This window comes from Molothrus aeneus, chromosome 12 (genome assembly GCF_037042795.1).
Source record: "Molothrus aeneus isolate 106 chromosome 12, BPBGC_Maene_1.0, whole genome shotgun sequence".
Lineage (NCBI taxonomy): Eukaryota > Metazoa > Chordata > Aves > Passeriformes > Icteridae > Molothrus > Molothrus aeneus.
This window is the reverse complement of record NC_089657.1, coordinates 12,469,617-12,494,290: the sequence shown is the minus strand read 5'-3', so window position 1 is coordinate 12,494,290 and position 24,674 is coordinate 12,469,617. Positions and strand designations below refer to the sequence as shown.

Sequence of the window (24,674 nt, the reverse complement as noted above, 5' to 3'; positions counted from 1 at the left end):
CCTGAGGGGCCGCGCGCGACCTCCTCATCCCCCGCGCCCGCGCGCGAACGGGCAGGCCCGCCAGCCAATGGGCAGCCGGGTGGGAGGGGAGGGCGGGCCAATGGGGAAGACGGGAGCGCCAATGGGGAAGCCGGGCCCGCCAATGGGGAAGGCGGGCGCGCGGGGGGCGGGACGTCCGGCGCGCAGCGGGCGGGGGTCGGTGCGGGTCGGTCCGGCTGGGCCGGCGCGGGGGCAGCGGAGCCGCGGGGGCTCAGCGCGGTGGCCGCCATGCCTGGCATCGATAAATTGCCCATCGAGGAGACGCTGGAGGACAGCCCGCAGGTAAGACAGGTCCGGCGGAGGCCGTATCGGGCCCAGCCCCTGCTGGCGGGCCCAGCGCTGCTTCTCTGTCGTTCCCGGCCCGGGAGAGCCGCGGCGGTGGCGGGAGGGAGGGAGGGTGACGCTCCAGCAGCGCGGCGGGGACGCTGCCCGCACGGCCCCGCGGGCTCCGACAGTCTCGGCTCGGGCTCTCCGCCCCGGTCGTGCCCTGCCAACGCCCGCTCGGGGTTCCGCGGCGTCGTCACCCGCTGGCCCCGCCGCCCTCCCGGGAGTGCCGCGGGCCGGGAGCGGGGCCGGGGCTCCGGGCTTGGGTGCTGCGGCATCTCCGGCGGGGCAGTACCGGCACCGCTCTCTGATCTCCACCCCCGCCTTCGCACTCGGGCTCGATATTGGACACGTCCTGACCACAAAACCCGCGTTACCTTCTCAAACCATTTTCCCCTTTGTTTTTCACCGAGGCGCGTTAAGGTTTACCAGAGCCGTGTGAGCAGCGGGGCTGGGTGAGGTTATCGCGGCCGTGGTCCGTGCGGAGCGTGGGTGGGCAGCACATGGTGCCCCGAGACTCTCCGTGCTCCGACCCTTCTCGTGCATTGCTGCTCCCTGATCTCTGTCAGCGATGCTCTGTAGTGCGCTGCAGTTTCTTACAAAAGTAGGAAATGCTTTTATTCAGTGGTTCTGGTTTCTCTTGCTGGCAGCAGCAATAGCAAGTCCTTGTACTGTATTTCTTAGATGTTGGAGAAAGCTTGCAATGTATTTTCTTTTATGACAGCCTTTTGAATTAAAATCCTTGTTCTGGTGCATGGTTTACATAGTGAGCAGTTTGTCCCATATTGCAATAGCATGTGCATTGGTAGTTTTAATTCCTGGGTCATAGGAAGAGAAACTTTCACTTGTTAAAAAGGGAAATTTAGCCCCTAAAACGACAGTTACTTTACATTTCTGTATCAAGTGGAAGGACGACTTTAAAAAACCAAAAGAAGGCCATGCAGAAAAGGAAAAATTGATTTCCTAAGGACAGTGCCCCAAATAGGTCAAATGCCGAATGTGAGATGAGATCTGGCCTCTAATGTGGGTTCTGGTCCAGGGGCCAAACCTGCTGTCATCTCATGAAGAGGAAACCATTCTGAGAGTCATGTAATAATACTGATTTTAAAAAATTATCTCTTGAAGGTATTTTCTTAGGAAGTCAGAACTATTCATATTTACAGGAAATGTCAAATGTAACATGAATTTAGGACCATCTGAGGGCATTTGGGAAGCACATGAAAAAATGTTACTTATTGGAATGCAATTGTAATTCTAGAATTTTCCATGTCAAGTTAGTTGTGACACAGACAAGCAAGGACTGATTCAGCCCGATGTGTTTGAGATGCTTAAGTAATTGGATTTGTCAATATTGTCTTTTGTAGGTAGAAATTTACATCTTTCAGTCAATTTTTCAGATGAATTCTGGAGTCAACGTCCTCTAGTAAGGACTCGGTGTTCTGTTGGCTTAGTCAATTCGTTACATTAGTTAATTTCTGTTACTTTGAAAGTGCAGTGGAAATGGCAGCAAATGTTGCTTGAAGAAAGCAGAAGCCTCTGTCTGGAGGAGTTGCCATGCCTTGGGTACATTCATGCTGAATATTGCACAGCCCACCAGCCTGGGGGTTGTTTAGTGCTGCACCATGGCCTGTAGTTCGTGTTTCAGACACTGACTGTAGGTATATAAACATCATCTCAAACTTATTCTGTGTCTGAGGAAGGAAAGGCTTTTCAAAAATGTCAAACCCATTCATTTCCTGTTGTCACAGGATCAAAATCTAACCACTGTGCTTGTCAGGCCTAAACCAAGGGCCAAGCTTACATAGTCTTTTGCTCTGCCAAACAGGGCAATTTACTTATTAACCTAGGACATAAATTGCACACACACTCAGTGTATGTTTAGAGAGAGTTTCTGCTCACACTGATTTGCATTCCCAAAGCATTGCACAACAAAAAAGCCAAGAGACTGGTGGCACAGGCTCTGTCTCCTGTCACCTGCAGTGGCCTCCTGATGGCATGGAAGGCTTAAAACACTCACTTCTAACGAGGGGTTTCTTCATGCAGCTCCTCCCTGGTCCTTTGCTGTTTGCTTGCTCACAAACATGAATTGAATGAATCCTAAAGAAAATGGAAAAGGATGCAGAGTTTACTAGAAACATAAGTAAACAATTGCTCTCATTTTCTGCTAAGCAGAAGTCTGCCATAACTTGTTTACAGTTTCAGGTTAATTTCTTTCCATCAGTATCATGTAATGTTGTTTTGATGGTTGAACATCAATAACAGACTTTTTTAAGTAAAACATAAAGATAATTTTTTTTCCATGTTCAGTTTTAAAGAGTTAGTATACTCCAGAAACCTTACATAATACTCCTTTAAAATTACAAGCTCAGGTTTATTTATGTTCAGGTTTAAAGGTCATGGGTTATAGTACCCTGTAATTTTTTCTTTTGCATTCTTGAGTCTTTGTCTACCTTAATGGGAGAGTCAAGGCTGTTAGGATGACACATGTTGCCACACTTGGCAAAGATTTGAGTTCTCCACCTCTCTCCACTTGTTTTATAAACTAGAACCAGCATTAAAGCTATTTTTGTGCTGATTATGCTGTTCGATTATATTTTTTAATACTTAAATACTTTTTAGACATTATATAGCATGACAGTAATTGTGATACAGCCAGGCATCTAATGCAACTTAAATAAAAGAATCTTATGTCAGAAGGAATTATTAAATAATATACTTTATATGGGTTTAATATGTACTCTTTGATTATCATTAAAAGCTAAAAATTAGAAATAGCTGAAAAAGACCTTCATACTTCAAGGGGAGATGGACTAAAGACTTCAGTAATTTAAAGACAGCCTAGGGAAGACTAAAAACTAGAATTTCCAATTTCAAGTATTTAACAGTCATAGTTTGGGAAAAAAAACAATTATGTGCTTATGATTCTTTTAATTTTCTGCCTGGACATTAATGTTAGTGTAAACCTAGGAACAAAGCACGGTCCTTTTGCTAAAACATTGCCAAAGTATTTCCTCTGTGGCTCTTGCAATCACTGCTCCTGTTTCTACAGCCAAGCATCCCAAGCAATGTTTAAGAAAAGCCAGTGTGGCTGTGCAGAGTTACTGGTACATCCTCTGCTTTTCCCCCTTTGGGATTTTTGGTGGAAGGAAGCCATTTAAAATCCTCATGGTGAGGAGGAATAACCTTGCTTCCAAGTGCAAAAAGGATGCAAGAGCATGCAGTCAGCATCTCATTTAAGCTTACAGGCAAATTACACCTGAGCAACCTGATTGCCTTCTTGTGGAGTCAGTCCCTTGGGCAGGAGGGAGAGCGGGGCATGTCAGTCACCCTGGCTTATGCAAGGACTCTGACATGGTCTGGCAGCATTCTTCTGGCCAGAAGGGAGAGGTATGGACTGTGACCTGGGTGGAAAAACTGCCTGGGTGGTTGGGCTTAGATGGAGACCAGTTTTAGTCTAATAGGTGGCCAGTGATAAGAGAGGTTGATTTTTGAGGTGGAGGTTGTTAAGCACCATCAGTGATGCACACGGTGCAGTTGGGCACAGGAGTCATCAGGCTTGTGGGTGACACCAGCTAAAGAACAGACAGACTGACAAGCTGGGTAAGGACAGATCTTTTCACTCCTTTCCAGTGGTGAGAAATATGTATGTTGAGGACAATCAGATGCAGGTTGTATTGTTTGTTTTGTTTTGGTGTAGTTCCTCAACGTTTTGATCACTGAGTTGATGGGTATCCCACAGGTAAGTTATAGGTCCAAGCACAACCAGCAGATGTCTGTGTTCAGGTTGGACAGTATGAGACTATCACAGCCTTTATTTGGATCTCACTGCAGAGGAGATGTGTAGACCTGGCAAGCTGTTTAATACCAATAATCTTTACCCTTCTCCTTAGGGATGTACCACAGTGAGCCCAGTGTTGCCCACAGTTTCTATATTTAACAGTTTTCCATCTCCCTTGGCCCTTTCCTTTCTGAAAATGTATTAACCTGGAGAGAGGCTGACAGGAGGAGGAAGGCTGAGCTTAGGTATCTGTGAGATTCTTTGGCATGCAACAGTTAGCATTCCTTTAAACAGTATTGGAGGGTTTATAGAATTTCCAGTAATGAAACCTGAAATAATGCTATTTAAGTCTGAAATTCCATGATATTTAAATTCTTCTCTTCTAACTTGTCATGGTTGTGTTTTGGCTGTTTGATTGTTACAGACCCGCTCTTTGCTGGGAGTGTTTGAAGAAGATGCTGCTGCAATATCCAATTACATCAATCAATTGTTTCAAGCCATGCACAGAATATATGATGCTCAGGTAGTGTTAATGAAATTCTTGAATGCATTATAAAGCTTTGGAACCACATTTCATGTTTCTTTAACTTCTATATGCTTTTCTTTAACTTCCATATGCTTTAAATGTAGAAGTGAAATAAAGTAAGAATTAATGATTGCTTTTCTGTATGTTAGGGAGTGCTAAGACTAAATTCTTGTGATTCTTTTTGCAACAGAATTTCTTATGACAAGTGAAATTATATTCTTTGTTCTCTAAGTAACTCTAATGTATTTCCCAAGTGTTTCTAAAATGTTGCACACACTAAAATGATCTCAGTGTGCATAATAGTATGTACTAAGTGGGAGGTTATTTTTTACCCACAATATATTCATGTTTCACTCATCTCGAAATAACTCCACTTTTATGCCAGAATGTCTTCTGTATGTTTTTCTAAAAATTTGAGTTTATGTCTGTATTTTTAATTTAGATATACTTTACCTGTTTGACTTTTTATTGGTTTTCATGTTTCCCTTTTTTTAAATCAGAATGAATTAAGTGCAGCAACTCATCTGACTTCAAAGCTTCTGAAGGAGTATGAGAAACAGGTACTGTAGAAATCATGTTGTCTGTGTGTGGTCAGATACTGTGCTCAAAATCCTGTGTATTTCTGTGGTATTTTATCTCCCAGAGCACAGTGTAGAATGAATTTAGGTTTGGTCCAGATAAAAGGAACTGCTGTGGTTGGTGGTTTCAATTGTTGCCAAAGTAATATATTGCCTTTATTTTAGTTCTTCCAACTAAACTAGAATGAAGTTCCTCTTACCATGAAGAATATTAATAACTTTTGAAATATTTTACTTTTGGATTAGTTTTTTTGAGAATTGCTTAGGGTAGTTCTGTTTTGGTTTTAATTTATAAACCTGTTTACCCTTAAGTGCTTAAATATCAGTAGTCCCAAAGAGAAGAGATTGCATTGCAATCTCCAAATTACAACCATAATTTGCTCTGTGAGCATAATTCCATCTCTGAAAGCACAAACTCTGGAATCCATAACTTTCTTCCCTCGTAACCTGTACTATGAAGGATTCTTTGTTGGTAGCTTTGCTGCTGGGTCCCCTTTTCTGAGGTTAAAAATGTTAAAAACAAAAATTTGCTTCTTTTAAGAGGCTGCTGCTCCCTATCCTCCTTTTCCACCTAATGAGGTGAACTGCTTCAGTATATCCTAACTGTGTAATATTTTAAAATAATGGAATACCTGATATACTCATAGAGATGATTAATCCAGTTTTGTGAATGGCCCTGCAAACAACATAACTCTTTTTGCCTTCTCAGCGTTTTCCACTTGGGGGAGATGATGAAGTCATGACTTCCACTCTGCAGCAATTTGCAAAAGTGATTGATGAGGTAAGGCCTTGTATGTGCTTTGCTAATGCTGTCAGGTGCAGACTTTAACTGCCTAATAACTCCTCCTTTAAGCCAGGAGGTACAGAAATGACATTCATTTGTCAACAAGGTAACAATTAATTCTATATTGCAGCATCTATTTAAAGTTACATAACCTTAAGATAAAGAATGAATTCAGCAAAATGAGGATACACTGCTGAAAAAAACATAGTTTAACTGCTAGAGATAGAGCCAGAACCATTAGACAGTGGCTGTTAGCAGCTCTGTACACGAGAGTGTCTGTATTGCCTGATTTCAGGTACCTGACTGACACAGGTCAGGACCCTCCTGCTGTCTCTCTTGGATACTGACTCACAGGACTCACAACTGAGCACCATTAAGAGCTGAATCAGGATTTTTGTTGTGATCTCTCTCCTCACTTGAAAAGCATTTTAGGAGGAGGATCACATTTTGTTCTACCTCTGTGATCTGTGAAAAATGGGCTGTGATGTAGCTGGAGGGAAGCTGGACAAATAAACAGACTAGTCAGGATGGATGAGGCTGGTTTTGGACATGAACCAGTAGCTTGGAAAAGTTCAGAAAAAAACTAAACTCGAGAGGTTTTCTGTAAAAAAATGATTATGAGATCTGGAACCTAGAAAAAAGTAGCTGCAAAAAAAGGAACATGCAAAAATGTGTTTGAGTTGTACATGTCGTCTTTGAGTGACATTGATGTCCACCTGCTGTGATTTGATTTGGTCTCAGCATTGCTTTCCTAAGATTTTCTTCGTTTGTCTTTTTCAGCTCAGCTCTTGCCATGCAGTCCTTTCAACTCAGCTTGCAGATGCAATGATGTTTCCTATTACCCAGTTTAAAGAAAGGGATCTAAAAGGTAGAGGACTTGACCAAATACTGTTTTTTTCCAACAGCAGCAACAATAAAAACAGCATTTAATCTTCATAGCTCTTGTTTCACTAAATAGACTACACCACTTATTTTTCAGCTCTCAAAAGTACGCATCTCCCCATTTAAAAAGCAAAGTAAGTTATTTCTATTCATGAGAGTAAGCACAGAAATGATCCTCAGGCCCCAGGCAGGAGCAGACTTGCCTGCCCATGTAGTGCCTGTGCTGGTAGCTCAGTATGGTACAAGGTGACATTGAGATGACTCTAAGGTCAAGGTTACAGGAGAAACTGTAATACATGAATGTTACACTAATAACAACTTACTTAAATTGTGATGTGTTGTTTTTTTAGAGATATTAACTCTAAAAGAAGTTTTCCAAATTGCAAGCAATGGTAAGTGTAAAGTACTTAATCTTATCAATATTACAAGACATCAGTGTTATTGTAGATTATTATTTGTCCTTAACCAGTGGAGTTAAGCCTGTAGTCTTAAAGTAACTAATTAAGGTGTAATTTTTCTGAGTGATACTTAGGCACTCAACTTTCCTGGGTCACCTGTAAATCTCTGCTCTGTGTACTGAAGCATTAAGGCAAATTGAAAGGGTTTTTTTACAAAACCTTAAGTGTATGTATGATTATTAAATAATGTAGGATTATGCCACCAAAATTACAAAAAGAGTAATTTTGGTGGCATAGGTGGTAGCTCATTTCTTAAAGACAGGACCCAATCAATAAAAAAAAATTACCTACCTGAAATGAATTTCATAGTTCTTTTCCCTATTTTCAGAAGTTATTTTTTTAACTGCCTCTAATATATCCATGTTGAGAACTTATTATTTAAATAATATTCTACTTCTCTCAGTCAAAACTGTATCATTGTTTTAGAAGCAAAAAATATTAGATACAGGTTTTCATAATGTAAAGTTTCTCTACTTAATGGACAGTTCTTCTTTGAAAAATAGTGGATGTTTAGGGAACTTTGTCACAATTTGGCACCATTTGCATCTGGTTAGAATTTTTCTTCAGGCCAAGTATTTGTTGCTATGAAGTGATTATAAACAGACAGGAACTATTCCTAAAGGTGTTAATATGACAGAACTTTGCATTCAGCTGTCTGTGTAACACTGTGATATAAAAGGTTTTCTGCTCTGTTTCATAAGTCATTAATTTGTGAAAATGATCATAAATTCTCTCTTGATTGCTTAGACCATGATGCTGCCATTACCAGATACAGTCGGTTGTCCAAAAGAAAGGAAAATGAAAAGGTTTGTAAACCAAAATCTTTATATTGATTTTTAAAGAAGATAAGAATTAATTTTCATTTCATATATATTTATGATGGAACACAGTGCATGGCAGATTCTGTGTGACATTTGATAGCTTTTAGCAGTCTAGACAGAAAAGCAGGTTTCTCCAATACATGCCTGTCCTGTAACACTGACAGTGCTTTAGGAATAGTATTGTGATGTCATATTCAGTTTGTTTTTGTGAAGAAATAACCACTCTTTCCAGGTAGAAAAGAATGCTGTGTTTGTTTTTCACATATCTCATGTTTAAATTAGAGAAGTAGAATAGTAAAATATGCAGCAGCTGGTGATAGAGGGTAGAACATGACTGGATTTTTCCCTGCTGGCTATAAAGCTGTCCACAGGGCCTGTGATCAATGCCAATCTCAAACATTGCTTTTTTCCCTCCCTTTGTCTGTGTCTCTTCAGATCAAGGCTGAAGTTACAGAAGATGTATATACTTCAAGGAAAAAACAGCATCAGACTATGATGCATTATTTCTGTGCATTAAATACTCTCCAGTACAAAAAGAAGATTTCTCTGCTAGAACCCTTGCTAGGATACATGCAAGCTCAGGTAATTTCAGATTCTGAAAGCTGTAGGTCTCAAAGGAGAAATAAAAGTCCTTCATGAAGGTTGATGTACTGAAATCCATTGCAAGCCCTCTTCAGCAGTCCAAGGAAGGAAATGGAGAAAAAGAATCGTCCATCCCCTTCTCTGGGCTGCCACAGCTGTGCCCTGACAGTGCTGGTAGTTAGCACTGCTCATGGCCCACTCACTGCAGGGGTATCTTCACTGCCATCTGAGGGTCTTTGGCAAAGTCTGGGGACAAATGTAATGGTTCATTTTCCCCCAAAACTCAGATGGCTGGATTTGATGTAATGCCTAGATTTTCATTGCTGGGCACTTGATTCCAGTAAATGGAAGAACTGATTAGAGCTTTCGTGCAAGTGCACATAGAAGTGAACCTGCTCAGCAAATAACATGGACACAGTTCAACTCATTCCTATGGCAGCTGTTCTGAAATGAGATACTCATCAAAAGCCACAAAACTACTGTTTTCAATCAAGGCTGTGGAAGACCCAGAATGCTAAAATACTTTGGTTTTGCTTAATATTAATAAATTCATGATTGGTTTACTTGAGGATGGGTGCAACAGAAAATAGAATGATGATAAAGTTATGTGGACAGACTTAATTTGTATTTTTGGAAGTATGTTATTAAGCATGAGCTTTGGGGTTTTTGCAAGTCAAGCTTTCCAGCATTTGGCACTCCTACAGTGACCTGAGTAGAAATCAGCTCCTGCACACTGAAAGCTGAAAGCTTTCCAAAGGCAAGAACACTTGCTTTCTTTTGAGACTTTGCAGCTTGTATTTAAGAGCCAAGTTCTGCATGTTTTGTGCAGTAAAGTAAGTGCAACCTGTTGCTTAGGTGGAGCTTTTTGCTGAATCTAAGAAACAGAGGGGCAGGGCCATGTCCCAGGGCTTCCTGTTCTAACCTCAGTGTAGCTGTGGCAGATTTTCTGGCCTACTATGGAGTACCCTGTGCTTAAAATACATAAAAATACATATTGTTAGTTCCCTGGGGATGGCCCTGGACAAATCCTCACAGGTTTAGGACAAATCCTAACCTTCTCTCCTATGTGCCCCAAATATAACTCCCCATAACAACAGTTAGCAGAATGGTGGCACTGAAAAAAGAGAGACCCTGGGAGTGTTTCCTGTGTGTTTCTGTATTTCCTCCAGCTCTGTTCATGTCCTTGTGACACAAATGCCACTGCAGTGCCAGTAGCAGCCTTCAAACACACATTCTGCTGCTTTTAGGAACAGGCTTTGGTGGGAATGAGGGATGAAAACAGATTTCTCTGAGAAACTTTAGCCTCCTATGACTTCATCTGTTAGTTTTAAGTGTAGTTTTATTAATGACTAAATTCTCCCTTTTCCTCCTTTTTTCTTTAAAGATAAGCTTTTTTAAAATGGGTTCAGAAAATCTTACTGAGCAACTGGAAGAATTTTTGACCAATATTGGCACAAGTGTACAGAAGTAAGTTGGCTTTGTTGAATTTTGAGCTTTTATGAAGATTACTCTTTTTTACTTATTAATAAATTATCTTTGTTTTTAACACATTTTTTATCTTAGTGTTCGCAGGGAGATGGATTGTGAAGTAGAAAACATGCAACAAACTATAGAGGACTTGGAAGTAGCCAGTGATCCACTGTATTTGCCTGATCCTGATCCTACCAAATTTCCTGCCCATAGGAATCTAACAAGGAAAGCTGGCTATCTCAATGCAAGAAAGTAAGAGTAATCTGTTACTTAAAAATTCCAGAGTATTTAATTTTGGGAAAGGAAAGCTAAAGAAGCTGGAAAATTTTTTTAGATGTTAGCTATGCTGATTTTATATATTTAGTTGAATAAGTCACATAAGAGCTATTCTATTTATTTCTTTGGACTTCTTCACTTAGTTAGTATTAAATTCATTGTTACACTGACATAATGTCATTCAGATGCAAAGCATAATTATCCTGATTTTAGTGTAATTTTGCCTGAATTGTCACAGTTTAAAAAAAAGGCCCGAGAGTGTAATTCCTCTGCATCCTAAGTGGGAAGTAACAAGATTCCATCTATCAGGATTATTCTGGAAGTGTCTGTTAAAGCTTTGGGATTCAAATTACAAATAAAGCATTGTAATTTTGATCTAAATAAGGCAAAACACTCTGTTAACCAAAATGCCCTTGGAAGGAGCTTCTGGATTCCATGCAGCATTGGCTCATTGTCCACAGGAGGGAGCTGTGCCTCTAAGGAAGTCCCACAGCTGTTTTTGAGAGCTATTGAAAATAAGTTGTAGCATTTAAATTTCTTTACTGTAATTTATATAATAAGCTCCAAGGAATTAAAAAAAATAAGTTGATTACTTTTACAACAACAGCTAAAGCAAAATACTTACTGATTGAGGCATTAATTTCTGTATTAGAACACAATTGCAGCAACTAATTATAGAGTGTCTGAGCAAGAAGGGAGGCTAACTGAGGACTTGTTCTTATCTTTCAGTAAGACAGGGCTGGTGTCTTCCAGTTGGGAGAGACAGTTTTACTTCACTCAAGGTGGAAATCTGATGAGCCAGGCAAGAGGAGATGTGGCTGGGGGACTCGTGATGGACATAGACAATTGCTCTGTGATGGCTGTGGACTGTGAGGACAGACGGTACTGCTTTCAGATAACGTCCTTCGATGGCAAAAAGTGAGTGCTCTGACACTGCTGCTTCTTGCACAAACACTGGACTCACTGATGAGGAGAAGAAAGATGGTCTGCCTTTGGCCAGATGTTAACTTGATATATTCTGTGGATATTTAAAAGCAAAATCTGGGATATCCTTTTAACTGTGTTAACTGGATTTTTGTTTATAAACTCTGTAATGTAGCTGAGTAGTATTTCAAAATAAGATTATGGTAATTAGTTGACAATCACATATTATTGCATTTTGCGAATACTTAAGTATTACATGGACACAATTAGAATTGTGTTCCTTTTCTGTTTCCTGTTGAAAGGAAAGCATAGGTTCCTCCCCATCCTAATTAAATGTTGACTGCTTTCAGCACAAATAGTCTTCAGCCTTTGATAACTTGTTCAAAGTGTAAATATGAAAAGATAATTTTTGACTGACTGTATTTGTGAGGAATTTTAAATACAAAAAATTGTGTTTTCCATTCTTCTCTTTCAGGTCTTCAATTTTACAGGCAGAAAGTAAAAAAGATTATGAAGAGGTAAGCTTATAGGAGGTGTGCATGGAGCCCAGTGATTTTCTGCTGCACAGAAAGAATACATTCCTAACCATGGCTGGACACTGCATATTTTTTTTCTGTTTCTACTTATTAATAAATTATCTTTGTTAGTAACACTTTGTTTATCTTAGTGCTCCTGTTAGTTTCCTCCTTCAGGTAAAAGTTGAAAAGCCAGGAACAGGAAAATGGTTTTCCAGAGCAGAGAGGGAAAGCAGATTCTGGCTTGCAGATGCAAGAAATGAGCAAATTCCACAAAAGCCAAATTGAATTTTTATAATGTTGTGAGGAAACAATGTCACCTGCAGCACACAATAAAGAAGAACAGAGAATCCTGATGAGTTTTTTTCAAGTTTTTTAGAGTTGTGATTTAAGCTTGCTTTAGTTTAGTTTTAGTATGACTAAATTAATTTTTGTGAGTAAAATCTTGAAGTGTAGGGTGCAGTATACAGGTGGGAATGAATTTAATGACAAGCTGGGTGTGCAGAATATTTGTCTCCCTGGATTTACAGAAAGTAGAAAAAGTGCTGAAACGGCAACGCAGGTATTCAATCAAGATTGTTTAGAAAACATAACAGATTAATTTGTTTTCTTTTTTCTTCCTCTTTTTCAGTGGATATGCACCATAAACAACATATCTAAGCAGATATATCTAAGTGAAAACCCTGAGGTAACTCTACTAAAATTTACAGTTATGAGTAATATGTTAACATTTATATTTATAGAGTTAAATTCATATTGATAAAAACTTACATAGTGATTTTTCTTACTTAATTAGGGGAATTGGCCCAATAAAAACTGTTTTATAACAGAGCATGTATCTATATATGAAGTGTGTCTTCATGGGTTTTAGTTCACAGTTGAGTGCTGCATTTCTCAAGTGAGATTTTTCTTTTTGTTTTCCTGGCTACATTTGCTTATTTTGCCAGAGTTATCATTGGAGCTTTTCTCTATTGCTGCTTTTTATTAATATTGGCAGTATTTTAAGGCCAATTTGTTTAAATTGAGAAAGTTAACATCAGGTTATGTATTTGAAGAAAAGATTGTCATCAAGGGTTGAGTTTACAACTTCTCCCAGTTGCATATAAATAAAATTTGAAAGTTTCCTTTGAGAAAAATGTTTCCAGTTCTTGTTTGCCATCTCTGCAGGAGATTGCTGCCCGTGTTAACCAGTCAGCTCTGGAGGCTGTCACCCCTTCCCCTTCCTTTCAGCAGAGACATGAGAGCCTGAGGCCAGCTGTGTAAGTGAAGCAACCAGAGGCCATTTGGGGTGCACATGTAAAAAGAAAATCCTGGATAAAGTTCCAGGGGAAAAAAAAAAAAAAGCCTGACAAACCTACGAATACTTTTGTGATCAGAACTAAATCTGTGATAGGTCAGAGGAAAATTTCCTGAACACACCTTCACTGCTGAAGCACTGTTGTGCATCCATTGTCACAAGTAATCCTAATGCCAGCTGGTGGACACTTTGGTTGGTTTCATCATATCTGTTTTGTTGTGTGATTTCATGATGAGATTTTTCTTCATGTGTCCAATTCCTGGAAGCAGACCTCAGATTTTATTATTCTTAATATGTGATTATATATTGATGTTAAATCAATCTGATGCAATTACTAATGGAAGTAGTAACTTTAACTTAAATTTGACTAGGTTCATAGATTCGTTTGCTATACCCCGATCTTTAGGTTTTTAGTTTTTGTTTTGTTTTACATCTAAGGTCTGCAATATTGTATTGGTGTCCTCTATGGTTTAATTCATTATCAACCAACCTGAGCTCCTAACTAACTACTGACATACCCTGACTTTGCCTTTCTGGTTCTGTTGCAGGCAATCTCGTCCTCCTGCCGCTCGTACCAGCAGCACAGGGTCCCTGGGCTCTGACTCAGCAGCTCTCTCAGCACTTTCCTTGGATTCCCTTGTTGCCCCTGACACTCCCATCCAGTTTGACATCATATCTCCAGTCAGTGAAGATCTGCCTGGCCAAGCAAAGTCATCAGGGCAATCGGGCAGGTAGGAAATGTAGAGAGAAGGAAAAAAAAATCCCTAAAGTTAATGTTACTAATTCAAAAACCAACAAACAAGAAAAGCACATTTAAGATGCAGCTCCAGTACACACGTTGCCTTTTTCCTGACTGGTGTCACAAATTTTGCAGTGGACAGTGGAGCAAAACAATTTGTTAAACTGTTAGATGGAATTGTAAAAAAAGGCTTAATTACATCACTAGAGTCAAGGTATAGTTTTCTATTTTGCAGCAGCTTTTCTTGCTTTAGCAGCCAATGCTTTTATTTATTGATTTATTTTAAACTTTTGGTTTCACAAAGTATTTTCCTTTCCTATTGCTTGCTCGCCCAGCAGCTTGGGTTATTTCCTCTTGGAAACTCAAGAGAAATTTGGTAGCCCTACCTCCAGGTGATGATGGCATACGATGACTCCTCTTAAGCTGAAAGGTGAGTGAAAATGGTCTAGGCTTCTAGAGTAATTCCACATATAGACAACTTAAAATCATCTTAAGAGTTCATCCAAAACATAAAAGCATTTTCTCCTACTTGTTATTATATTTGAGTGGGAGATGTACTAAAAACCAAAGACCTGTAAATCATCACTGCATTTCTGGAGCTGTATCTATAGAATTCAGATATGAACAAAATGTATTTGCAGATCCAGCTGCTCTTAACAACAAAAAAAAACAGCCAAAGAGATGAAAACTAATTTATGTGATTCTTGTCAAAAAAATGTGTTATATCCCCCTGCCTCTAGGAAAATATTTGTATTTTGAATTGCATCTCACTGATGTAGGAGTTGAAATTATATATAAAAAACTATTTTTTCCTTTTTTCCACAGTTTTCTTCTAATTGTTGGTACAGCAGGATAAGCAGGTGGCCAACTAGATCCTTCAGAATACACTGATATAAAATAGACTTGAACTGTATTGCAGGAAGTGGAGAGTTTAGGCTTAGCTGAACTCTGTGGTAGCCTGGTCTAGCTCAGTTGGTCAGAGCAGGGTGCCAGTAACACCAAGGCTGTGGATTCAGTCCCTGTATGGGCCATCCACTGCAGAGTTGGACTCAATGATCCTTGGGGGTCCCTTCCAACTCAGAATATTCTGTGATGTCATCAGTTATAATTCTCATCTAGAAAATAATATTTTTCATAGCAGAAATTATAGAGGTGAGCTCAGTATTTTCAATTAACCATGGCCTTCAATAAAGAACTGCAGTGTTTGTACAGATAGGTAACATGTTTGTTATTAAAAAAGTACTTCCCTTGGTTTCTGATACTGATGACATATATTTAAATTTTATTTCTGCCTTTTGAGAGATCCTGTGAGATTTTGCATTTACTCTTCTAGTTTCATATTAAACATCATGAAGAGTCTGAGCAATAGAAGATGCTGGTAGAAATTTGTTTTTACTGTAATTACCCAGGTCAGCCTTTAATGAGATGGGTCTTGATTGAGTCCACGTTATCTAAACGTTGTAGCAATGCCATCTTGGCTTCAGTCTAGAAAAACGTAATACTTTAAACCAGACATCTCTTAGTTAAAACATTTCTGATAATTGATAAAATGAACTGGCAGTCAGTATGAGCAATTTTTTTTTCTCAGTTTTGAAATTTGTTTTTAGAACACTAACTATCGAGGTAACACTTTGATTAATCCCATAAAAAACCTGATTTGAACTATACTGAACTTTTGCCAATAGCTTTTCAGCTACCAATCAGCCAAAGAGAATGGGCAATTTCCTCTACAAATTTTAAATAAAATGTCCCTATTTCCTGTGCTTATTCCTTTACTGTTTTTGAAAAATGCAGACTTGGAAGCCTAGAGTATTTTCACTTTTCTCTGTAACTGATAGTAATTCTGTCTCTGAGAGCCAGAAATAGCCACATTTCTCTTGACTCTCTAGGAGTAAAATCCCAGTGATGTTTTGAGAAAGCTGCATTTGAAACAAACCCAGGGCTTCTCTTGAGTAAGTAATTCAACACCTTGACAGTGATGAGAAGTGGGTGCTCTTATGGAGTACTGAAAGGGCCTGGTTTTTGGCTGTGCTTCCTGAAGCCGTTCTGTGAAATTTCCTCCTCTAAAACTATACCTTTTCAAACATTACCAGGGTTTTAGTTTGGGCTTAATTCAAATATATATAAAAAAATAAAATGTGAGCAAAACCTTCTGTGGCAGCAATAGGACAATAATATCTGGTATTTTCCCCATAATGTGGGCCCTCAGATACAGCAAGTTATGTCTCACTCCTGATAGAATTGCTTCTCCTTATGGCTCATGATACATTATTCCTCCAGATGACAGGTTTGTGAACTCACTACATGCTGGTATTTGACACAGCATGAGACTACTGCACTGTCCATGAGTGGTTCCTGTAATCTGACTCCTGCTTTAATGTTTTCATTTTTTGATAGACGCACAAATCCTTTCGGTGAATCTGGAGGCTCAAAACCTGAAACAGAAGGTAAAACAAAATTTCACTTCAATGCAAAATAAAAATAGGTTTTGACAGTTATAGTTCTGTTTTCATCTCTAGCTTCTCTCTTCTAATTTAACAGCAGTTTTAAAATGCTTAATTACATTGCAAGGTATTTGATAAGTCAAGTTAAATCTAACTACTGTCTGAAAATCTGCTGTAAAAATGATTAATTGCATCTTTTGTATCATCAACCAAATGCAAAGATGTGTGGTGTGCTGTGTACTAACTGCACCTCTCATTGCTAAGTAGGAGCAATCTCTTTCCAAGTAAGGACGAGCTTGGAGTTTTCTTGACGGCAATCCACCTTTGGCTTTGAATGGGAAACCCAAAATGGAGTTTGTTTTTTTCAATACTTTTCTTTTTTCTTAGATTCAATTCTTCATCAGTTATTTATTGTGAGGTTTCTTGGCTCTATGGAAGTGAGGTGTGATGAAAGCCCAGACGTTGTTTATGAAACAATGCGTCAGATACTCGCAGCTCGCGCCATCCACAACGTCTTCAGGATGACGGAGTCACACTTGTTAGTCACTTGTGACTGTTTAAAGTAGGTTTGCTTCCTGACTTCTACTGATGTTTATTTACAGAATGATCTTCTTTCACTTTGGTAAAATTTACTTTCTGGTTTGTCTTTAAAAACAAATTTTTAGGTTAATTGATCCACAGACACAAGTTACAAGACTACGAGTAAGTAACTTTCCATTTTAAGATAAATATCCAGCAATGTAATTCTTTTACTTAAAAAATATTATTATTAGATCATAGCAAAAATCACTGATAGCATGAGATTTCCAGCCAAATTTCCAGTGCTATTAGGAGACCAATGCAGACATGTAGAAACATTTGCAAATCAGGTTTAGGGGAGTGATTTCAAGAGGTCACATTGGCTTTTGAAACTCCCTTTTCCCTGTGATCTGAGAGGGTAAAATAGTAAAGAGAGAAGATTAATGATGGAGTTAAATTAGTTCTGAAGTCCAGGAGGGTTTGTTTGCTGTTTGGTTTCTCTGTTTTGTTTTTAATGTTTTGACCTTAAGTTCAACAATGGTCCAAAGCTGTCACCTTCTACAAGTGAGGTACATCAACTGAGAGTATGTCCCATATACTAAATGCACACATCTAACTCCAGGAAAACTCAGCCTTTCAGTTCATAGCAGCTGTGGTAGGGACTCTCAGAATTTTTAAGTTTATTGTTTGATGAGTCTTAAAAAGATAATTTGAAGTCCAACCTCTTTTAGGAATAAGAATGCAAAACAGTTTTCTTGTAACAAACCAATGAGGGTATGGGATGGGTTTTTTTTTTTTTCTTGCTTATATGACTAGGAGAACTGAGCTAATTGCAGTAAAGGTTTTTGAGAAGTAGTGCCTTCACATGAAACTAAATATTGAAAGCCTAGTAACAAATGTAACTATAATGAATGATTAAAACAAAATCAAACAGGAGTGTATCCACTTTTAGGAAGATGACTGACTCGCTGCAAATGTAGTCCCTTTTTCTTACATGGAGTGTGTTTTTTGACATTTGCTTGCCTTTGTAATAATTTAGTCCTTGCTGTCTAATCTGTTTGTGCTTCATAATTACATTTGCTTGGGTAACTTCTTGTGCTGTGGGTGTGCATTAATTAATGTGCAGTGTATTGAAACCTCGTGTGGAAATCTTTGGAATCAGTTTTAAAGTCTCCCTGTCTGATCCTTTTGGCAGTTCCCTTTGCCCAATGTAGTACTGTATGCCACACACCAGGAGAACAAGCGCCTGTTTGGATTTGTGCTCAGAACCTCAGGAGGGAGAGTGGACAGCCACCAGACTTCCATCTGCTACATATTTGAATCAAATAACGAAGGGGAAAAGGTATTGGTGATGGTTGTCACTTGTATCAGTTGTGAATATGGATTCCAAGGTGCTAGATCCATTCAAGCCTGTCATTTTAAGTGCCTGCAAATGCTTTAATGTGCTGTTGTATTTCATTTGGGATGCTGGCTGAAATTTCAAGGCATTTTTAATTATTTCCATCTGCTTTGTGTTTAGATTTGTGACTCTGTTGGATTGGCCAAACAGATAGCTTTACATGCAGAACTGGTAAGAATCTTTTTGGGGCAAAAGATGCTGGGGAAAGGAAGGAAGGGGGTATATTTAAATATGTGTAATAGATTGTATTCTGCAAGATGCCTCTAGTTGCAGCAATATTGTTGTATATTTTAAGGGACTTTTTTCCTAGAATTTAAATGAAAAGACTGACCAATATCTACTGTAGAACAATATTCAATATAGGATTCATTTTGCTACTTTTAACAACCATACCAGTCCTTTAAAAGCAGAATATTCAAAACAGTGAAGTCACAGTCTTGAGCAAGCTCATATCAATCAGTAGTGTCCCAAACATCCCAGGCTGTTGTTACTGACTTTATTTGCATTTTTGCTCTGTAGGATCGAAAAGCCTCAGAAAAGCAGAAGGAAATAGATAGAGTCAAAGAGAAACAGCAAAAAGAACTGAATAAACAAAAGCAAATTGAGAAGGTACCTTTTGTCATTATTTCTTAATATTAGGTTTTTTCTACTTACTTTCTTTTGCAGTTTTTTCCAAAGCTGTCCACTGATAGTATTGATAGATCATTTAGAAATTGCAATAAGGGTATCCTGTGTCCATTGCAGATGGCTGTAAGGGTAATACTCTTTTTCTGATTTCTCAACCCCTCTTCTCAATGTAGGACTTGGAGGAGCAGAGCCGGTTGATAGCAGCTTCCAGCAGATCCAACCAGAGCAGCACAGAAGGACAGTTTGTAGTCCTTAGCAGCAGCCAGTCAGAAGACAGTGATTTAGGAGAAGATGGAAAGAAGAAGAGAGAATCTGAAGCCTAAGGTTGCTTGCTTCATTAAAATTGGAATCATTAATATATCTGGTGAAATGGCACAAGTTCTACAAGAGGTGAAATGTAGGTGGAGGGTCTGTCATGTCATAGAAAAGACTTCACAATATATAGACCCTATTATGCCTTGATTTTTCTTTCTCAGTTGAGTGATTCCTATTTCCTGTCAGTCTAATTTCTCTTGTATGCCAGATGAAGCAGGTGATCCTGCCATGTTTATTACAAACATATGTTTTCTCAAGGCTTCTCTGCAGTATGGGAAAAAATGTGGGTGTTTTCCCCACTTAGCTCTGTGCAGCTGACTGCTTTGGAAGCAAAACTGAAAACCTATTGGCCTTCAGCAGTAACACTGAAATTTGTTCTTTACACTGCAGTAGGGAGAACACCTTGCTGGAAACAGAAGTGGATGTCCAAATAAGACAGTGCTAAGCTTTACCCAGTTTGTTGCACATACCTGTTCTCAGATTTAGAAAGAAGGATCCCCTTTAACATCAGTGAGATGTGCAATAGTTCTAAACAGAAGGATCTTTTTTGTTTCATTTTGCACAGTATGATACTGTCTTGATTTCTTTTTTCTTTTTTTGGTGAATACAATGCCAAAAAACTTGATTTCAGCAGGAGAAAAAGATACTGTCAGACCTAGGTAAGAGCTGATGAGATGCAGTTGAACTTTATTGCATGAGGAAAAGCATTCCTCATCAAATGCTAGGAGTCATGTATATAGCCTTGTAGCACAAGTGCCATGTTCTTGGTTTTTCCCCAGTACTTGGAATAAAAAGCTGTAAACCTTTGAGTTCATTTTTATAAAATATGCTTAGAGTTGCAGGAAGATCTTGAATTCCATCATATGAAAATCTTCTGCATATGTAAATGCCTTGCTGCTAATACTACATCTACTGGAAATGAGTTGAGGCTCTTTAGTCTTTTTATGATTTTGCAAACAGAATTTACCAGTTCTGAAGTAAGAGATGATACCAATCCTACATCCTAGAGTCAGTTCTGGAAAGCATTTTTCAAAGTGATGTCTGTTTACAGCTTGTAATCTGCACTCCATATTCCATACCCTGTGTAATATTTATTTTGTATAGAATTAGATGTGCATTCACCTTTTGAACCAGAAGAGAAATCTTGTTTGAAGAGAAATATTTATTTTTGCACTAATTACTATAAATATTAAAATCCAGAGGAACAGAAGATAGCTCTCTAATAGTGGCATGAAAATAACAGGATATGTAGAGAGAAGAGAATACACTTATATTCCAAGTTATAATATAACAGTTAGGAGTGATTTACAGTTCATTGCCGGGCATTTCTGGTGTTCAGGAATGGAAGCAATTTTCAGAGTATCTCCTCAGCAGCTGGTGGTGGCCCTGCCCTTCCCAGCTGGAGCTGTTCAGTGCTGATAAGTAAGTGAGGAATCTCAGGTTGTGTCTGCTGGATGGCTGTAGGTGCACAGAGGGCTCTTCTGACTCCTGCGAGTGCCCTGCATTGGCCAAAGCCTCTCCTGCCCTTGGTGCTGCAGATGGGACTTTGTGTTCAGGACTTGGTGGCCTCAGCTCCTGTGACAGGAGAGAAGGGCAGCAGTGCCTGGGCAGGAGCAGAGGCAGCTGGAGCTGCAGAAGCTTGGGCAGAGGTTTTACACCACAGGGACTTGAGCAGCCACCAAAGGGCTCTGCCTGGAAAAAGGAGGTGAGGAGGCTGAGGAACAGAGAGCTGCCAGGTTCTCTTCCTGAGTTAGTAACCAGATCCTTTTCCAGTGTGATTTTTCATCCCCAGAGTAGCCAGTCACTTGTAGAAAAATCTGCTTTTGCTGTTGTCCAGTTAGGTCACATAGTATTGCCCTGTGGCTGGATTTAGCTGGCACAGTGCCCCATGGACCACACCAACCTGAGGCTTCTTGTAAAAGACAGTGGCATTTTTATTTCACATCTAGGCTTCCAATCTCAGCTCCCATTTTTAAGAGACTATTTTTATTCTTGCCAACAAAAATGTACAGAGAGGCACCAAATTGAATTTTTTTCCTTTTTTGTGCCTAAATCAAGGCTTACAGAGAGTGGCAAGGCAGTTTGTCTCTGCAGATTATTCCAGGTCATGTTTGTTTGTGTTTGTTTTTATTTACTGATATTTGTTTTCTATCAAATAATATCACAGGGTAGCTCAAGGTTCCTGTGTCTTACTTGTATCTTTCTCAAGTATTTACTGAGGATGAAGCAGTTTGGAAACAGCACAGAGAGCCTATGAAATCAGTGATCTCTAGTGTCTAGAATCCAGTCCTCAGCTTGTCAGAGAAGAACTAATTGTGTTAAGCACTGGAGCTGCAGTAGCCCAGGCTCCAGAGGGAGGACAGATAATAGACAAGCACTCTCATGAAAAAGCATTTCTGATGTGCAGCCTGTTTTGCATTAGCCTTATTGAAGAAATGTCAGAAAATGGAATTACTGAATTTTTTGTAAAAGCTACCATTACTCATATAGATATAAATCTGCAAAGATGAGGAAGAAAGGCTGATAAAGTTGGTAGGTGAATTTACTGTCAAATGGGATTTTTTTGGATTTAGCAATAAATATTGGAATTACTCCATTTGCTTTTCGAGCTTTCCATATATACCATTAAATGTAGCTTTCTAAAACAGAGTAGGAGTGAAATACATTTCACTTATGTTGGATGATTCTCATCTTACCCACTCCAAGATTTATATGCATGAATGAAATGTAGGGGTTGGTTGTTTGCTCCTTTAGGGAAGTTTCACTGGTGCAAAATGAGCAAGAAAGTATAAAAGCATCTGGGGTAATGATGAAAGCTGCAAGAGCCAAGGGCATGTCAGCAGAGCTGGGGAAGTCAGACAGGAATGGTAATTGAGTTAGCAGGGGGGTGAGAATGACAGCTTTGCCTAGGGAGGATCACACAGGTTGTAATTAGAACTATCTCAAGGCAAAAACAGCTGCTGAGGTTTCATACATGACCTCTCTTCCTATAAGGTTTAGAAGTACTTCATTAGAAAACAACTTTGCTGAAAAAAAAATCAGAATGATGCTTGGTATTTTCCATGAGAGTATGTAACTTTTAGTAGGAACACCTCATGGTCTGCTGGGAACTGCTGTGGTAGAATTTCACCACCAGAGTATTTGGTTATTGTAACTAAACTGCTAGATGGTTTCCTTTACTAATTTACAGGAGAAACCCTCCTGTTTATTATTTCCTACTGCCTTTTATTCACGAACTGATCTTTCAAGCACCTTTGGCTGAAGCTGTAGTTTGCTTCATGTGCATCTGCTATTACTTCAGCCACTCCTTAAAATATTCTTTCAAATCCGTGATTTTCAAGTGACTTCATGTAGGTACTGAATTGTCAGAGTTGTTCAGGACTGTTGCTAATTGCAGCCTCATAATTACTGCCATACTTTTATCCCTTAAGTAAGAGGATATGAAGCTCATTACACTGTGTAGATCCACACACTGCAGACCAAGCCAGTCTTGCTGTCAGCTCTTTAAGCTACATACACTCTTTATGTATGTAATGGCATGAATATCCAAATATATCAGGTGTGCTTATGGTTATGCATTTTATTGCATTACACATGATAGCTGGCACTCCTCTGTGCTCACTGCTAGATTTGGCCAAGTCCAAACCAGAGGACAAGGTCAAAGTCATGTACTACTGAAACATATCTAACTGGATATGATCAGGTAGTGAAAAGTCAGCTGCATGTCATAGTCTTACTCCCTTAATCTGTTTGAGTTTGAAATTGTATCAGGACAATTTACTGTCTCACAGTAATATTTCAGAGTTAAGAAACATTCCCCTTCCAGAGGGCTATCAGATTTCCTCTTTATGTGGATGTAAACCCAGAGCTGAAAACTGAAACAGCTGATGCTATTTATGAAGCTGTAATTGACATACATGGATATAAAGAAATAAATCTGACTGTTTAAGGTAAATTCTGTCTATGCTTAAGGTAAATACTGATTAATTAAATGCACAGCATTTGAGATTAGCCAATGGTGAAAACTATGCTACAATATGGTCTCTTATTATTTAGGAAATAGTTCACCTAGAGAAAGAAAACTGCCACTGCTTAGTGAATTTAGTAGAGATATTGTCTAATGTAACAGCAAAAGCTGATACTTTATATTCTTTCTTCTTGCAAGGTAATTAGTCCCCAAGCTTCTTGTTTTAATTAAGCACTAAGTTGGCATTTTTTTCCCTGCCACAGTGGTATCTAAGTTGTCATGACAAGAATAAGTCAGTGTATCATTGTGAATGCACTTGTATTCCTAATGAAGTTTATATTGCAAGCTGAGGATTTTGTACAACCTTTCTGGTCATTTTTATAATAGAGTGGAGTGGTCAAATTCTTATGATGGTGTTCTGGATTGGTCCTGTTCTGGTGAAGTGTAAGTGATTTTTGCAGTGTTTGAGACTGACTTGCACATGTTCCCTGAATAGCTGTATTAAGAACAACCAATGGCATATTTATGTCAACTCTGATTGTTGTGTCTTAATCTTGGAAACATGGATAGTAACCCTATTGTACCAGGGCTCCAGTCAGCATTTTATATTTTAAATAAAAGCTTAACTATAGTAACTTTCTGGGTGAGACTTGTACTGATGCAAAAGCCTCCTGCATTCTTCATTATGCTGACTTTCAGGAAGTACCATTACTGGTGACAGGATGTGTTCCCTTCCATTTGAATAAGTTCTGACATGCAGGTAGTCAAGTGTAGCTCAGTTCTCTTAATTTTTATAGTAATAGCCAGATAACCTCAGAGAACATTGTTGTACTTGGGAATGCTCTTAACCTATTTTTGCAACAATCAGAGACTGAAGGTGAGCAGGAGCTGTGGCAGCTGGCTGGGCAGGGCCCATGGTGGGGCAGTGACAGGGCTGTGAGGGCTCTGCAGAGCAAGCAGAGTGCAGAGGCTCTACCAGCACAACCACTACCAGGGGCATTGGACATATCTTCACAGGCTGAGTTAGTTTATTATGGGATAAACACCATGTAAAAAACCATGGGCCATAACCACATTAAGGTTAAATTTGTATTTTATAAGGTTTGTAGATTTTTCTGGGGGAAAGCAGACTTTTGAATTCTGTAACTTCTGTGATAAAGATGCATGTATAACTAGAAAAAAAAATCTATGCTTACTTGATTATGAAGGAATAAATACTACTAATGCCAAATGTGTTTATGAACTTCTTTTTTTCTAAAATAAGAACTAAAGAACTATTTTTTTCTAAAATAAGAATTGATAGTTGCAGTATTTTTGGAAGGAACAGGCATGCTGAAGGTCTTGCTAAGACTTCTGTAGGACTTCCTAAAATGACAGGGCTCCAAAAGTTTAAGCTCCACCTCTATAGCG

The 24,674-nt window shown here is 39.0% G+C and overlaps 1 protein-coding gene across 1 annotated transcript; it reads left to right on the top strand.

Annotated features, from left to right (window-relative positions):
- The first annotated feature begins 230 nt into the window (after positions 1–230).
- On the top strand, positions 231–24,495 carry APPL1 (adaptor protein, phosphotyrosine interacting with PH domain and leucine zipper 1). The gene is made up of 22 exons (XM_066558389.1): positions 231–321; positions 4,566–4,664; positions 5,168–5,227; positions 5,955–6,026; positions 6,810–6,897; positions 7,262–7,303; positions 8,117–8,175; positions 8,626–8,772; positions 10,157–10,239; positions 10,336–10,494; positions 11,248–11,436; positions 11,918–11,960; positions 12,589–12,645; positions 13,125–13,216; positions 13,803–13,985; positions 16,391–16,440; positions 16,825–16,999; positions 17,103–17,139; positions 18,152–18,298; positions 18,476–18,526; positions 18,875–18,964; positions 19,156–24,495. Exons 1-22 carry the CDS (start codon positions 268–270, stop codon positions 19,303–19,305), a joined length of 2,127 nt encoding a protein of 708 aa, XP_066414486.1. The 5' UTR covers positions 231–267; the 3' UTR covers positions 19,306–24,495.
- The last annotated feature ends 179 nt before the right edge of the window (positions 24,496–24,674 follow it).